This window comes from Argiope bruennichi, chromosome 10, assembly GCF_947563725.1.
Source record: "Argiope bruennichi chromosome 10, qqArgBrue1.1, whole genome shotgun sequence".
In the NCBI taxonomy this organism is placed as follows: domain Eukaryota; kingdom Metazoa; phylum Arthropoda; class Arachnida; order Araneae; family Araneidae; genus Argiope; species Argiope bruennichi.
In genome coordinates this window covers 118,819,777-118,835,510 of record NC_079160.1, presented here as the reverse complement: position 1 = coordinate 118,835,510, position 15,734 = coordinate 118,819,777, and the positions used below count along the sequence as shown (strand labels likewise).

The following is a 15,734-nucleotide window of genomic DNA, read 5'->3' as shown; positions in this document are numbered from 1 at the left end:
CAACAAAGAATATATTTGGAATTCTGAAAATAAAAATCTGAACAGCCGTATTGCTCACGGTCTTACCTGAAATCTTCCACAATTTTTATGAGAGAGAATAGGAGGATAATATCGTTATTGGGATTTATCCAAGAAATTTCATTAAGACCATTCTAAACTGGAAAGTTAAGTTTATTTTAAAAATTAAAAGAAAGTGATTAGTTATTAGTCTCATACAAATTCTCCAAGAATGTAAGATATGCATAATAAAGTAGAATATAACAATTAATTCCAAATCTGGTCCGTTTTTTAATGAGTTCTGTTTTCCCAGGACGGCGACGGCTCGAGGCAAAGCCGAGCAGGCTGACATCTCCGCCATGCACGCTCAAGAGGACGCCACCATCGCCAGACAAATCGCCAAACAATTCGATCCGGACATCAAGATGCCCGGTGAGTCAATAAGATTCTTTTTCACAGAAATAAAACTGAAGCAAAAGCATTCCATAATATCAATATTTAAAAGATGTTTTGACAGCAAATTCTGCTTTTAAAAAAATAATAAACTGAATATTATAAAAAAAAGTAATCCAATTCGAATGATTGTCATTTTTATATTAATCCTCCCACTTTCATATTAATTATCTCTTAATAAATTCTAAAATAATGTTGTTAGCAAACAATGTCTGTGTCCTCGTATTTCGGTTGTAGAGTTACAACACTGTTAAAGAATTCGAATATCAAACCTATTAAATTAAATATTATATTCCTAACTTAAAATATAAACCTTAGAATATAATATTTCATAAATATTATTTCTATTATTAAATATTATATTCTGAGCTCACACATAATAAACAAATGATCGATGCTGATGTGCAAGGATTAAGGAAATTCTTGAACTGACATTTCATCACTTCCGAAACTGGCTATTTTTAGATGAATACGACATTGCAAATGCGATTGAAAGTGCAAAATTTAATGAAATAACTTAATCTCATTTGTTGTCACTTCATTTTAATGTTAAAATGGTATGAATTACCAATTCAAGCATCATTCTCAGGATCGGAAATGGATTCAAATGTGGGTCAATATTCAATATGGAAATCGAATCCGTGTCTTCAAAATAGAATATTTAAAATTCCTTGATGCTGTTACCTTTGAAATGAAATTTAATCCGCTTTCTTCGAGTAATAATCGAAAGGCATGAATTTTACAAATTTCTACATTACTTGCCAGCAAAGTTTTATTTTATATTTTAATTTTTGATAAAACTGACTATTCGAAGAAAAAAAGATTCAGATAATAACACTTCTAATCTCCAGAAAGTCTATATTTCATAATCGCACCTTTAAAGATAAATAAATGTTACATTTTAAAGTTAAATATGCAAGTTTTAGACTGAATTTTCCTTGATTTGTTTACTACATTTCTTATTATGAATCTTCCTTTTTTTTATTATTATTGTTGATTTTTTTCAGTGTTGTAAAACATAAGTACAACAGTGTTGGTTTTCATATTAAAATATTTATGTTTCAAAGATTTTAGCTAGTTAGCTGCTGAATTTAATTTTTTAAAGTCTCTCAAATCTCCCTTTTTAAAGTCAAACGATGACGCATATACGCGTGCAGCGCACTACAAATGGCTACATGGTAATTTTTTCAAAAAATCATAATGAAATGAATAATATTTCATTCTTGTTAGATGAAAAAAATTATACATCGATAGTACCAAAATGAAGATTTAGATTGAAGTATATACACATCGAATGCACTTAAATGATTAAAACCTAGTTACTAACTTCTATTATAAGTAACAGTTAAAGTAGTGTATTTGAAATCCGATTCGCACAGAGCCTATTTAATCCTTTGGAATCAAATTGTCTGCTTTGAGGTAGAAATTATGAGAAGACTCCAATTTAATTTTGAATCATAACGTTAAATGATACCATCTCTACCAAATATCTCCTTTCTCTATCGTTTTCAAAATGAGGTACTTAATTATAATAAAAACAATTACATAAAAGAAGAAGAAAAATTGCTTACCCTTGTAAATAAATATATATAATATGTATTTAATAAGGGATACAAAACCAGAGATCAGATCATTTTGGACAATTGCTTGCAGTGACATTGATCTAGAAATAAATGAAACTGAATTTTTATCGAAATCAACCGCGAAATGAGTGTAGTTAATGGGAAAAATACAAAAGAAACCACATAAGATTTTTTTTAATTTTCAAAAAAAAAACAACATATTGATGTATTTCTACATCATCATGAACAATCACTCCTTGAGTTATACAACTCTACTGCATACAATAATACAATATTTCAAACTTAAATAATACCTCTCATTATATTACAAAACATGAGAATTCATGAAACAATTATTTTTAGCATTTAAATATAAAGGAACATTGCACCACTTGGCCACCGTATAATATAAAGGAACACGCATTTACTACATGGCCACTGTGTGTTTTACCTTTAAATAGTGGAATTTTACATCTCAATCTGTTGAAAAATATGGGCCATTGTCCAACGCCTCCTTTTCATGCATCCATAGACGGCAAAAGATGAATTGACTCTCTAGATGAACCTATGTTGAACCAATATTGCCTATTGATGTTTTGTTTTGTTTTGTTACATTACAAATAAAAACTATTTTTTTTTTTTGTATAAATTTAATTTAAACCTTGTTTCTACCCTACAATTTTTTTTTTTTTTTTTTTTTTTTTTTGTATAAATAATCGTAATTTGTAACACCTGCCGAAATGAAATCGTTCTCAGATAGCGTGCCAACGGTGAAAATTTTCACGGATAAAGAAATAAACTGCCAAAGATTCCAGTTGCGTTTGGAAACGATAAAATACTTTTGGTAGAATTAAAATTTAAAAAAAAAACACTGCACAGAGATTGATGCATAAAAAAATGCCAGGCTTTAAACATGCGATGTAGATCTACATCGCTATGCACTTAAGGGTTAAATTATCTCATATGAACATATGCAAATTTACTCAAAACTTTTATGGAAAAAAAATGAAATATTTTTTTTTCCTTAAAGAAATAAGTGGAAGAAACATAAAAGACAATTAAAAGCATTAGGATAAAAACTAATTTTTCCGTGAGGTAATAATCTATCCACCAGGAATTTACCCTTCAAATTCTTTCATATAATAACTCATCTCTGTATGCCCCATTATAACTGAAAAAATATTTCATTAACTGATTGAAACATTGCATTTAAGAAATTCAGGAAACATTCCGATTCAGTGGTGAAGCAAGAGGGGAAGAGAGCTATGCAGTTGCTCCAGTTTTAGGGAAAGCCACGACGACAAAATCTTAAAATAAATATTTCAATTTATAATTCTCCATTTAAATTATCTTCAATTTATAATATAATTCTTGTAGAGACTTTAATCTAGAAATAAATAAGACCGAATTTTGACTTTTATACGATACCATTTTGTGACCTTTTCCTGCATGTTTAATATAATTGGAACTTTAAATTATCTCTTCTGAACTAACACAAATTTGGTCAAAATTCTTTCTGAAAATGAAACATTTTTCTCTCAAAGAAATATATAAAAGACAACTGTGTATATTAAGGGGGAAAAATGTTCCGTGAGGTAACAATGGATCTGCAAGAAATTTGCCTTACAAATTCTTTCACATAATAACTCATTTTCGTATGCCCCGTTACAACTGAAAAATGTTTAATAGAAAAATTCCGTTATTGATTCAGACATTGCATTTAAAAAATTCAGGAAACATCCGGATTCAGTGACGTCACGAGAGGTGTGCAGATGCTCCAATTTTAGGGAACGCCATGAAGACAAAACTTTAAAATATTTATTTCAATTTATAATTCTGAATATGTCGAGACGGACACAAAATATTATATTCCAGACGTCACTTATTCTTTCTACGCCACAATTTAGAATATAATCAATTCTTGACTAAACAAGGATGATCATAGGGAAGAAGAAAAAAAATTCGGCGCTGAGGATTTGAATCATTTGTCTAGACTTACAAAACGAAGAACGAATCAGTCAGGGAATGATTCTAGACTCATTGATGTTCGCTGACTGTTTCTCCCCCCTCCTCCCCCGACGAGTAATGGGCTCCCCCTTGGCAACGGGGCGCTCAATATCGACTGAGGAAGCTCCACGTGGCTTTGTTTGCAGAAGGTAGGCGTGACGAGCTATTATTCTTTTCCAATTCCGCTGACACGCGATGCTTCCGAATTAATGACCGGACCAAACAACGGAAACTGGACACTCGGTTTTTCTCGGCGCATAAACGGTAGATAATTGGACAGGCGGTCTGGAAATCAGACGGTGTCACTTATTTCTGGAATAAAAGTAACTCGACTAGTTTACGAAAAAGGATGTCAGGTCAAATGAATATTGAAAACTGTGACCTATAAAATATTTTTGCGGCTTGAGCATTTGAGTCATAATAAAGCCGAAATTGGAGTGGTTGGCTTTCGAACAATGACGTGACGCGAACAAATGGCACTCAGACAGAACAAGTTGTTTTAATATAATTATGCTGAGAGATTGGCATACTGTACGTAAAATGCTTCATGCAACTTTGCAGATGCTTACAAGCTTAATTTTATCTTATATACAGAATGCTTTGGAGATATTATCCCACCTTGGCAAATGGATGCATCCTATCGCAGTAGATATTTTGTGTTACTTGTAAACACTACAGACCAAAGCTTTTACAATTTTATTTTGTTGGGTCCTTAATCACGTTGGAGTTCTAGACAATAAAAATGCTGACTGCATTTCCAAGGCAGCTCCCAATATTTGGCAGGCATTCAATTCCATATCGTGATTTAAAACTGACAACTGCTCATCGTATCTATTCCCTTTGACAGGAGTTTTGGAAACTAGAGACTCATAACAAGCTACATTTTATTAAATCGCACCTTCATTTATGGCTCATTGTTTCATATGAACAGCCGAGGTGGAACTGACTCGATTTCGTATCAATCTTACTTGTGTCACTCACAAATATCTATTATTCGGCAAAAGAGCGCTCAGATGCTCATCATGTAATGTTGATTTTACACTCGCGCATATTCTAACCTAGTGCAACACCTTTAATTTCCATCGTATTATCTACTTTAACTCATCATCACCTAGCATACGGGAATTAGTGGGAGAAATTCCCCATCAATATGCTTTTAACTTTTTAAAGGCTATTGGTTTCTATCCTTTTATAAAGTTTTTTTTTTCAACTTTTTACTTACTTTACTTGTTTTAATTAATGCGGTTTTACCGAATTATTTTTTAAAGTTTTGAATCGATTTAAATTTTTGATTTCTCCAGAGGTATCATTTGAAAACATATGTTTGGGCAGTATAGCCTATTTTTGACTCTTGCGCCACTAAATCTAAACCAACCAACCAGCGACATGTGAGATGCAAATATTTTCAAAACTCTCTAAACGGTAGACAGTTAGACCTATAGTTCTTTGGAGTAGATGCTCACTAAGAAAATGTTTTGCAAAATATTAAGTAAATTTTAAATTAAAAATTATTAAAACAGTGTTTTCACGGTTTTTTTTTTCTTTTGTACAAAAACTTTAAAATACTTTATTTCACAAAAGTAAACCCTTCTAGATCTCTTTAAATTTCATTAAATAAACTTTTTGATGAAAGCAATTTTATTTCCGTATAATTTTTCCTCAAATTTTTAAGAATTTTTTAAATATTTATATATATATCGAATTTATTAATTGTCATTTGGCAACGATTGGCACGTTCAGATTGTTATATGCTTGAATTGACGTAAAATCTGAGACACCACTGCTTTGGAGTTAAATGAAACATTTTAAAACTCCAAATAACTGCACTTTAGAATATATTCCATTTTTATTTGGAGTTTTAAAAAATTCAGATTAGATCGATAATAAATTAAAATCATCGGAAATGAGAAGTTAGGGCAAATGAAAATATTTTTAAAAAATCATTCATAAGAAGGTACAATCAGAAAGAAACGAAATTTCTGAACTATAGAAGCGTCGCCAATTCTCATAGCTAATTAATCTTGTCTCTTTGAAGTATAGCTAACCATTTAAAATGTTCTATCATTATTACTCAAACATAATTTAAAATAATATATTAAAATTAATATGGTATCTTCAATGTATCATCAAAATGTATAGTATCTTCAAAATTAATATGATATCATATAATTCATCCAAGTTGAATGACATCTCTAAATTAATCTTACTAATACCTACCGCCTTTGGCAAATATTTCAATGTTATTAACATTATATCGACCAATTTTGATGAAATACATCTTATCAGAGCAAAAATTAAAGAAGTAAATTCAATTTTGATTTTTAAACATCTTAGAATTAAATATTTCCAGCATTTACAAATACCTATCTTTTTTTACTATCTGGAAATTCAAGTTTTAAAAACTAATGATTTATTTATTAAAAGGCGTATTCAAATGAAAAGGTACGAAACGACAATGTGGGCATAAATGAAGACTCTATTCGAAGTATATACCATAGGCCTGAGTACAACGATCCCATTGATTAACGAGCCGAAGGATTCCTTGTTCCCAGAATTCCTGTGGGAGTGACGAGACCCAGTCCCTCACACCGTCCTTGAGTTCGCCGTCCTAGGTCCGCTACTTGTTGAATTCCTCGACCACAGAAGAACCATTAATTCCGATATGTACTGTGAGACACTCCGAAGACTACGCAGGTCTATCAAGAACAAAAGACCAGGCAACTCCACGGAAGGTGTGGTTCTGCTCCATGATAACTCGCCTTCACAAGTCTAAAGGGTCACATAAACGGAACTGGTCAAGTTGAAATGGGAGCAGTTCGACCATCTGCCCTATAGCCCGGACATGTCGCCCTGCGATTTTCATGTGTTTAGTCCCCTGAAAAAGCACCTGAAAGGGAAGTGCTAAAACTCGGATAGAGAACTCAAGGACACTGTGAAGAACTGGCTCTCGTCACGGCTACAGGAATTCTGGGAACAAGGAATCCTTCGGCTCGTTAATCAATGCTCAGGCCTATGGTGTATACTTTCAATAAAGTCTCCATTTATTCCCACAGTGTCATTTCGTACCTTTTCATTTGATCACCCCTTGTAATATTTGAAGAAAATATTTTTGGCAGTTTATAAAATTTAAATAATTAAGCTTTTTAAATTTAATAATGAATATGTTTATAAATCCTTATTGTTAACAGAAATTGTATAACTTTATAGCGAATGAATGAAGCTACCTAGGATCATATAGTAATCCTGAAAGAATCACATCGTGATTCTTGGGGATTGGTGAATGGAGCGAACAGAAGATGTAACACCTGTTACTGTTGTAATTGCAGAATTTACACACACTCTTTGCGATCGTATTAAATGCACTTTTTATAAACATGCTACCGCTGCTGTATAATTAAGAAAAAAATGTTAAATAACGATAGACGAATTAAACTTGAAACATTATTATGCTATGGTGCTTTGTATTAGAGGTTTGAATCTCTTTTAGATCTTTGTTCCCTCTTTGGCAGTCATAATTAATATTCAGAAGAGAAAAATGGTAACTATTTTGTCATCTACATTTCTCTTAAAACTGCCCAAGATGTCATACATTTTTAGCTTCTTTACGAAATGCCTCTTCACGTAATTTATCACAAATAAAGGGTTTCAAACCAGTTTAAAGAGAAATAAGTCCCAGAATTAGCGATTTCATTATTATTCAATCAACCTTTCGACATTATTTGCATATGAGTGCAATACAACGCTACTAGTCGGTGATTTTAATACGATTTTAACTGAAATGGATCCACAAATTGGCTACTCCGACCCGCCGGAAGGCACACGGAAAAACTTAAATGACCACACCACCAAAATAGCAAAACTGGCGGGAACTGTGTTGAATCCTAAGGGCCATCACCGATCACGGTACAATCCTTCCCTAAGGAAGTACGTCCCGTCATCGATGGGAGGAGTCATACCTCCACCTTTTTGTGCACCAGGGTGGCGAAGAACCATGCACCATGCCGAAAGCTTCTCATTCTAAATTACGAGGTGCACCCCCCTCCTCGTGCGACATAATTGAAACGGATATGTTTTGTGTTTATTCCCATAAAATACCCTTGTAATATTTGAAAAAATTCATTCCTTCCCTCTTTATATGCTGTAATTTCGGCAATGTAAAAGAGCACTTATTTGAAACCGTTCTTGGAAGAATTTTCGATGCTCAGATTATGCACATCTTTGCTTGATGTATGACAATAATAAATATAACTAAATGAATTTTCATTCTTTATAATGATAATTATTATTGTATATTAATATAGTAACATTCAACTTCTCCATCTTGCCCATAAATAAAAATTTGGATAGTCAAAATAATGCTAAATAAAAGCAGATGAGTTATTTCGAAACTTATATAGCAAACTACAAGTATTTCATTATTTTTCAAAGCACGTATATCTTCCGATGAATTGCACTAAACAAATTGATTTCTCATGCTTCAAAATCTACAAAAAAAAAATAGCAATTCTCACACTTTTGCTTTCATTCCACAGATATGATGAAAAATAGGTACAATGACCGGATGAATCCCACGCCACCTGCGAGGGTCCCCTTTACCAACCTCAGCAACCAAACGCTATCAGCGAATACGCCGGATGGCTCCCGGACAGACAGTCCATTGGATCCTTCGCGGAGAAACCTCTCCATGGGTATGGGAACGCCCTCCCAACAGTCCAGGCAACCACTTAATAATCCACAACAAGAGAGGTATATGAGCCCCACTCCGGTCATCCAGACGCAGTATCCTGGTCAACCAACTTCCTACCCGATCCAGAACGCTGTGAGCCAAGATACCCGGTATATGCCTCAGCAGCAAATGGATAGGTATACTTCTCAACAGGGCCCGCAACAGCAGAGCTACGCCAACCAGAACCAGGGCTACGGCGCCTACCCTTCAGCACAGCAGCAGAACCAGTATCCAATGCAAAAAATGAATGCCAATTACCTTGGGCCTCAACAGGACCCACCCCCAGTGCCTAATCGACAGGGTTCCTTCAGAAGGCGCCCTAGTGCCCGTGACTCACAAGGGGGCTACTCCATGCAACAGGCTATGGGCGACCACTTTGACCACTACAGACAGCAGGAGCCACGTGTTAGGACAGTCATCAAGCATGGGAGGAGGATACCCTCCCCTCCCCGTAGTGGCATGTATCCGCCACCACCCAGGACCAGCTATGGTCCAGACGCAACCCCAGATTCGGGGGTGTCTGAGAGCATGGATGAACTGTCCCCCTCCCGCTTCGGTCGCAAGTCCCACCTGCCGCCCATGATCTACGGGGACAGTCATGCGTCTAGCCTGCTAAGTTTCGCTCCGAGCGAGGAGGATCGTCGTAGCATGAGCCCCACTATGAGCAGCATGGGGTTGGACAGTGAGCTGGGCTCTGAAGCTTCGACGGGCAGTGGGGCTTTCCCTCGGACAGCCTCCCTCTATGTAAATCCGCCCAGCCGGAAAAAGCAGCAAGAGGCGGCGGCCGCCAAGGGCGGAGGGGGAGATCTGCTCATGAGGAAGAAGAGCATGCCCCATGGGCCCAAGGAGATCGCGGGAACCCCTCAAAAGGTCATTCCCCGAGAAGAGGTGGCTTATCTCAGCTCACAAAGAAGGGAAGAGCTCAGAAGGATGCAATATGAGTCTGAGAGGCTCAGGTCAAATCCGTTGCTCTACTTAGTTAGACCAGATTTGAAGGTAAGTACCATCATTTGTAACTTATATAGATTTAACTCCTGGGATGATTAGCATTTTAATTCTCAGAAAAAAAATTTTCTTTTGTAGCAAAGAATAAATGTAGAATTGATTTTCTCATGCATAACCCAGTATACTCGGTTTTGTTGTGAAAAAAATACAATGTTTACTTTTAAAATACAATGCTTCAATTTTATTCTTTTTGAATGGCCTTTTGTATTCCAAAGTCAAAAAAAAAATATCTGTTCACACTTTTTAGAATGATAAGTCTTCTGTAAGTGTTATGAATAAGTAAAAATATAACGTAAATTAAACTGAAATGCTAAGGAGATGGGAGGCATGAATATCGATTCATTTTGGTAAATTATATGACCTAGTAACGAGTCAGCAGAATAAATTTTTCTTTTGTATCGATAACAATAGGGCTCATAGTTCTTTAAAATAGATTCTAAATAATAGTTTTAGTTAGTTTAGTTATATTAACGTGCCATTGTAAATCAACACTAAGGCTATTTTGGGACGGACTTCGTAGTTTTGAGCTGCGGTCAGCTCAGGATGATGCCTGAGCTGGCATCCCCCTCTCCACACCACACCAGCGGAAGGACGTTTGGCCCTGAAAAGGGTTTAATGTGCAACAGATCCCCTTACACGACGGTTCTTCGGTGGAATCGGGTCTCGAACCTGAAACCCTACGGCTCACGAGCCAAGACCTTACCACCGGGCCACCGCGGCCTTTCTAAATAATAGAGATATTATGCAAGGGCAGATAATCGACTGCCATGGGATTCAAACGAAGACCTGCCAGTAAAGAAATTCTTTCAACGAACATCCTAACTTAGTAACATACACTAATTATACACAGGCCTAATTGGTTCCTGATTTAATTAACCTCTTTGTCGTCCGTATCGCGTTTAGAGTGTTCAAGTGAAAATTCTGCAGGGCGGCCGTAATGTTCTTCGACATTTTAAAACTTTTAAACGTTAGAAACGCTTTGTAAATATTTATTTGTTTGAGTTTTTATTTTTGTTTGTTCTAATGTGGCAAAAACAAGAGGGAAAATAGAAATTTTTCGCGGACAGGAGAGGACAGCAAAAGAGTTAAATAATTAAAATTCGATAAATTTTTGATGTGCAACGTCTGTTCAAAGGATTCAGAGCCAGACAAAAGTTAGTGGAAATAGAAATAAAACCTTGAAATATAAGGATATGGAGGATAGATTGCATGAATATACCGTTTTAGAAATAATTTCCGAAGATTACATAACTGTATCTTCTTTTATTATAAATAATGTTTAAAAATAAGTAATATATTGATAAAAGTGAAATAAAAATATAGTAATTGTCAAATAACTGAAAGTCTCCTATAACAGTTTCCTTTCAGTCATGCACTTATAGGGTTAAAATACAAACAGTGTTTTTTTTTTTTTTTTTTTTTTCATTTATATATGTTTGACATCTTATAAACTGAATCAATAGTTAAAATATTATTTTTTTCTTTATAAGTATTTTAAAGTTATTATTGTAATTAGTTGCTCAGTCAATTAAAAATTAAACTGTCAATTTGGGATAGTTTGTTAATAGAAAGCTAATTCTTATTAAGAATTAATAAGGATTTGTAATTAATAATAATTTGGAATTAAGAATTAATAAGAACTTTAATTCTTACTATTAAGAATTAAAGTAATTCTTAATAATAAGCATTGTTTTAAATTAGGAAAATTCACATTTTTAATTTAACTTTTTTCACTAAAGATGTTTTGCACATCCGAAAATGGTACAACATTTCAAAATGTACTTAATCGAATTTAAATGCATAATACACTGTTAGTCGAATAGAAATGCTCAAATTAAAGCAGCACAAATGGAAACGGTATCAAAATACATACAAGTGGCGTAGCAAGAGTAAGAGGGGCTCGAAATAAAATATAATTTTTTGGCCTTCGGTGGTTTAACAAATGCAGATGTCTCAAGATTTCAAAATATGATAAAATTTCTGTAATGTTTTGTCCCTGTAGCGCCTCATAAGACTGATGCTCATGGCATCAATACTCCTCCCCTTATTTCTCGGTCAGTACGCCAGTGATGCCTAAGTAATCATACTTGTCATATAAATATATAATTCAAACGTTGCATTATATATCAGAGTAAACATGCTTCTGACATCTGACTTCTTAACTTGTATTTATCTCAGGAACAAACTTTTAGGGAATAAAAATATGAGGTATCATTGTCCATATATATATATATATATATATATATATATATATATAATAGAGAAAAGAATTTTTCATACGAAAATGTTTTTTGGAATTTACACGTAACGTTCTTGGATTATTAGAAACCTTGAAGAGTGAAATTCGAAGAAAAGTTTTTTAAGAGGCTTATAGAACTGACAAACTGACTTATAGAAATTTATTAAATTTTATTCTAATAAATAATGAAAATAAAGATTAAATTGATAAATAATTAGTTAAAAATACCAATATAATTTAGATTATGATTACTTTGATAACATTAGCAGAGAAATACGATTTTAAAGAATTTTTAGCATAACATAATATAACATAAAACACATAAGCATTTTTAACATAACATTGCGATTAAAAAACGATTTTGCATTTAAAAAAAATGCTATTAAATGAAAATGAGGCAATTTAAATATTATTTTTAAAAATATCTTCTTAGCCTTGTTCTTATATTATTTAGCTATAATATGCGAACTAGAATTATATTGCAAAAGAAGAATAAAAAATTATTCTAAGTAAGAAAAGCAAAAGTTTTAATGCTCCGAACAGCAGTGAATTTCAAATCTGAATTCAAACGGATTATTTAGCTTTCACTAAGAGGAAGTGAACTAACTCCGTTGTTGCCAGCTTACACAAAAATAAAAAGATAAGAAAAAATCTTGCGAAAGCATGATGCAGCTGATTACTATTTCAAGTGCAAAAGGTTAAATATACGTGTAGACATTTTTATTATTATTCTTTTGTTATTTACTTTATGAAGATTTGTAAATAAAATGGCGTGACCGTTAATGAAATGTTTACGAACGACCCTTTACATGCGATGAACTAAAAATATCTACACCCCTTGTTCTGCATTGCATTTTCTTCCTCGCGCTAACCCTTTTGCCAACTTGCCACTAAGTGAAAAAGCCACGTGACTCGTGCAGGTAGTGCCTCTCGAATCGACCACCGGGACGTGCGTTGTGTCTGTCTGCTGCCTAATTATAGTGCGCGTCCGCCGGCTTGTGTGCGGAAGTGACGTAGAGGAAAAGAGGCTCAAACGGCAATGCGATCCCTCTTGCCAAATTAGTCCATCACCGATGCCGGCAGACGCGAATAACTTCTTTCGCAGAACCGCCGTCCGAACCGATGAAAAAGACATCCCTCAAGACACTCGCTTCGCAGGTGTGTTAATCCATTGTTACAGTGCTGGGAGAGGTGCGGGGGGGGATGTCAAAGAGAGCCCTCTTTGCTCTCAATAATAAAGAAATGATGGAATAAATTGTTATTAAATATAATTCTGAAAAAGCTGTAACTTTATTTACATTTAAAATATGAATTTATATACATGTACATTCTCAAATGCGAAGCATGCAAAAAAAAAAAAAAAAAATGTTTGTAATAGTTAAAAATATCAAGTTGTGGGATTTTAATAGATTTACACGTATTTAATTTCCCTGTTACGAAAAAATAAAAATCCATTTTTTTTAAATTATGTCTTTTTGTCAGTGAAGATGAGAAACTTTTTTTTTAAAAAAAATTCCTCTTGGCAAGCTGGAAGACAAAGTTAAATTCCTTTACATCTAAGTTATTATCTCGCAATATAAATTGTTGATGTTAGAATCAGTCAATATAAGGGTTTGAAAAATCCTATTTCAGCCCCTAACTTCTCAGAAGTGCAATTTCAAAAGCGTTTAGTACAAAAGTTGTTCGTCTTAATGAGACGCTAATTTTTCTAATTGGATTTTTTTTCTCTTCAATATTAAGAAAGTTATAGCAAAATGAAAATTTCAACCCCTCCACCATTTCTATCCGTTTGAGCTAGACGGGCCCTTTACGAACTCGTCCGAGATTTTTACATTTCGAACAATATATTCCAAGCCAGTTAAAATTTTAAAAAATACTCTTGTTATCTTGTTCACTAGATAACATGGCAAAGCGTTATAAGCATATATATGACATTTTCCCAAAATCTTGTCATGAGAGCCATTGCAATTGGTAGTTTTGCTATAGGAATTTACCTAAAAGAACAAACTGCAACTATAAGTTACAGTTACGTAAATTTCTGATCAATTTTGGGCGAATCCCATTTGCGAGGTCTGCATGTCTAGTCGTCCATCTGTATGCAAACACGATAACTTAAATCCACAGGGAAAAAAATAGATGAAACTTGGCCTTTTGTTTTTACCCCTGAATTAGTGATAATAATATCAAATTCTATACCATATCATTCTATTCATTATGTATTTGTGTAAGGCATTGATATAATTCAAAAATACAATAAACTAGATAAATGAAATGTATATATTTACACCAAAACTGTCTGTATCAAATTTTGAGCAACAAGAAGAGGTCTGAAATGGGTAATAGATTCTACCCATTGTACTGCGAAGCAAAATACAACAAAAGTGACATATTATGCTAATATGTGAGAAAGACTGGATGGCTTTCATTATTTTCTTTTCCTTTAACTCTTGTTTTATTCTTTATATTAAAATGAGATGAATTTGAAAATATGTTCTTGAAAAAAAATTAGCGTGAGATTTGGAAATAAGAATTTGGGCGAAAAAACAAAAACTTTTTTCTTGCCCTGTTTAAATTATTGACTGAAAAGATAGGCCATTACATTTAACCAATTGAAGAGGTACTTATTTTTATCTTTCCTGGCAATAAGCTTTCCTTTAACAATAAGTTTGTCATTATAACCTACACCCTCGCACGTCGTTCAAAAAGGAAGGAGAGAAACATTATCTACATGGTGATTTGATACCCAACAAGTCAAAATCTTGAGAGAATTGAGCTTCTAATACTTCAAAGTTTAAGCATAGATTCTCAGATTGTGCGTAAAGGAGAAGGATTCGTTGATTTAAATCATTTTTACATAACTGATAAAAATAAAAAAGTGTCTTATATTGCTATTATTGCCGAATTATATACAACGGTGTAATTGAGATATATGGAGCAGTAACGATAAATCAATGAATTTGCACATAAAAGAAAAAAACATTATGACACAATGATACAACACAGTAATTAACAGAAATAATTAAAGATTTTATGATTTATATCGTTTATTTCATTTATAAATTAGTATCACAAAGAATATTTGGATATTAACTATAAATAACTATTTATAAACTTTATAAAATACATATAATAAATAAACACTTACATGCTTAGTTTTCTTATTTTCTAAATGCAATCGAACTTCTGAATGTCATAAAAAATATACAAATCGCAGAAAATACAGCACGACAATCAAAGTGCAAATTTTTAACGAATAATTAAATTATCGTTTGCAGATGGAATAAAAATATTTTTGATAGTATTTTTCGAATTAATAAGCGAAAAAATACCTTAAACGACACCGTTAAAAAATAACTGATACAAACACTCAATACAAAAGTACTTTTGGATATTTATAGAGTATTTTTATTGATAAATATATAACTGATAGGTATATAACATAGCAATAAAGATTTTTAGATTTTTAAAGACTAACACATAAGCATGCTTATTTTTGGCCACAAATTTTAAATTGAATCAAGCGAGGCAGTTTAGGTGATGAAAATCCAGATTCCGCTTCCTTGCATTTATTATTAATTCTGGAATTATTTATTCTTCATAACATAATCTCTCACTAAGAAAATTAAACTTCTGTTTTGTGGAAAATTTTTAAATGCCTTATTTGTTCCTACCCTTACAGATTAATCAAGTTTGATACTAATATATTCGATATGTATGTATATGTATGTAAAAAAAAAACTACACT

The 15,734-nt window shown here is 33.2% G+C and overlaps 1 protein-coding gene across 2 annotated transcripts in view; it reads left to right on the top strand.

The window, feature by feature from the left end:
- Positions 1 to 15,734, top strand: part of LOC129987961 (junctophilin-1-like) — a 137,632-nt gene that overhangs the window by 85,869 nt on the left and 36,029 nt on the right. For both annotated transcript variants that reach the window (XM_056095986.1, XM_056095985.1), the window contains exons 7-8: positions 311 to 429; positions 8,552 to 9,741. In XM_056095986.1, the coding sequence (XP_055951961.1) occupies positions 311 to 429; positions 8,552 to 9,741 (1,309 nt within the window). The remainder of the gene's footprint in view (positions 1 to 310; positions 430 to 8,551; positions 9,742 to 15,734) is intronic.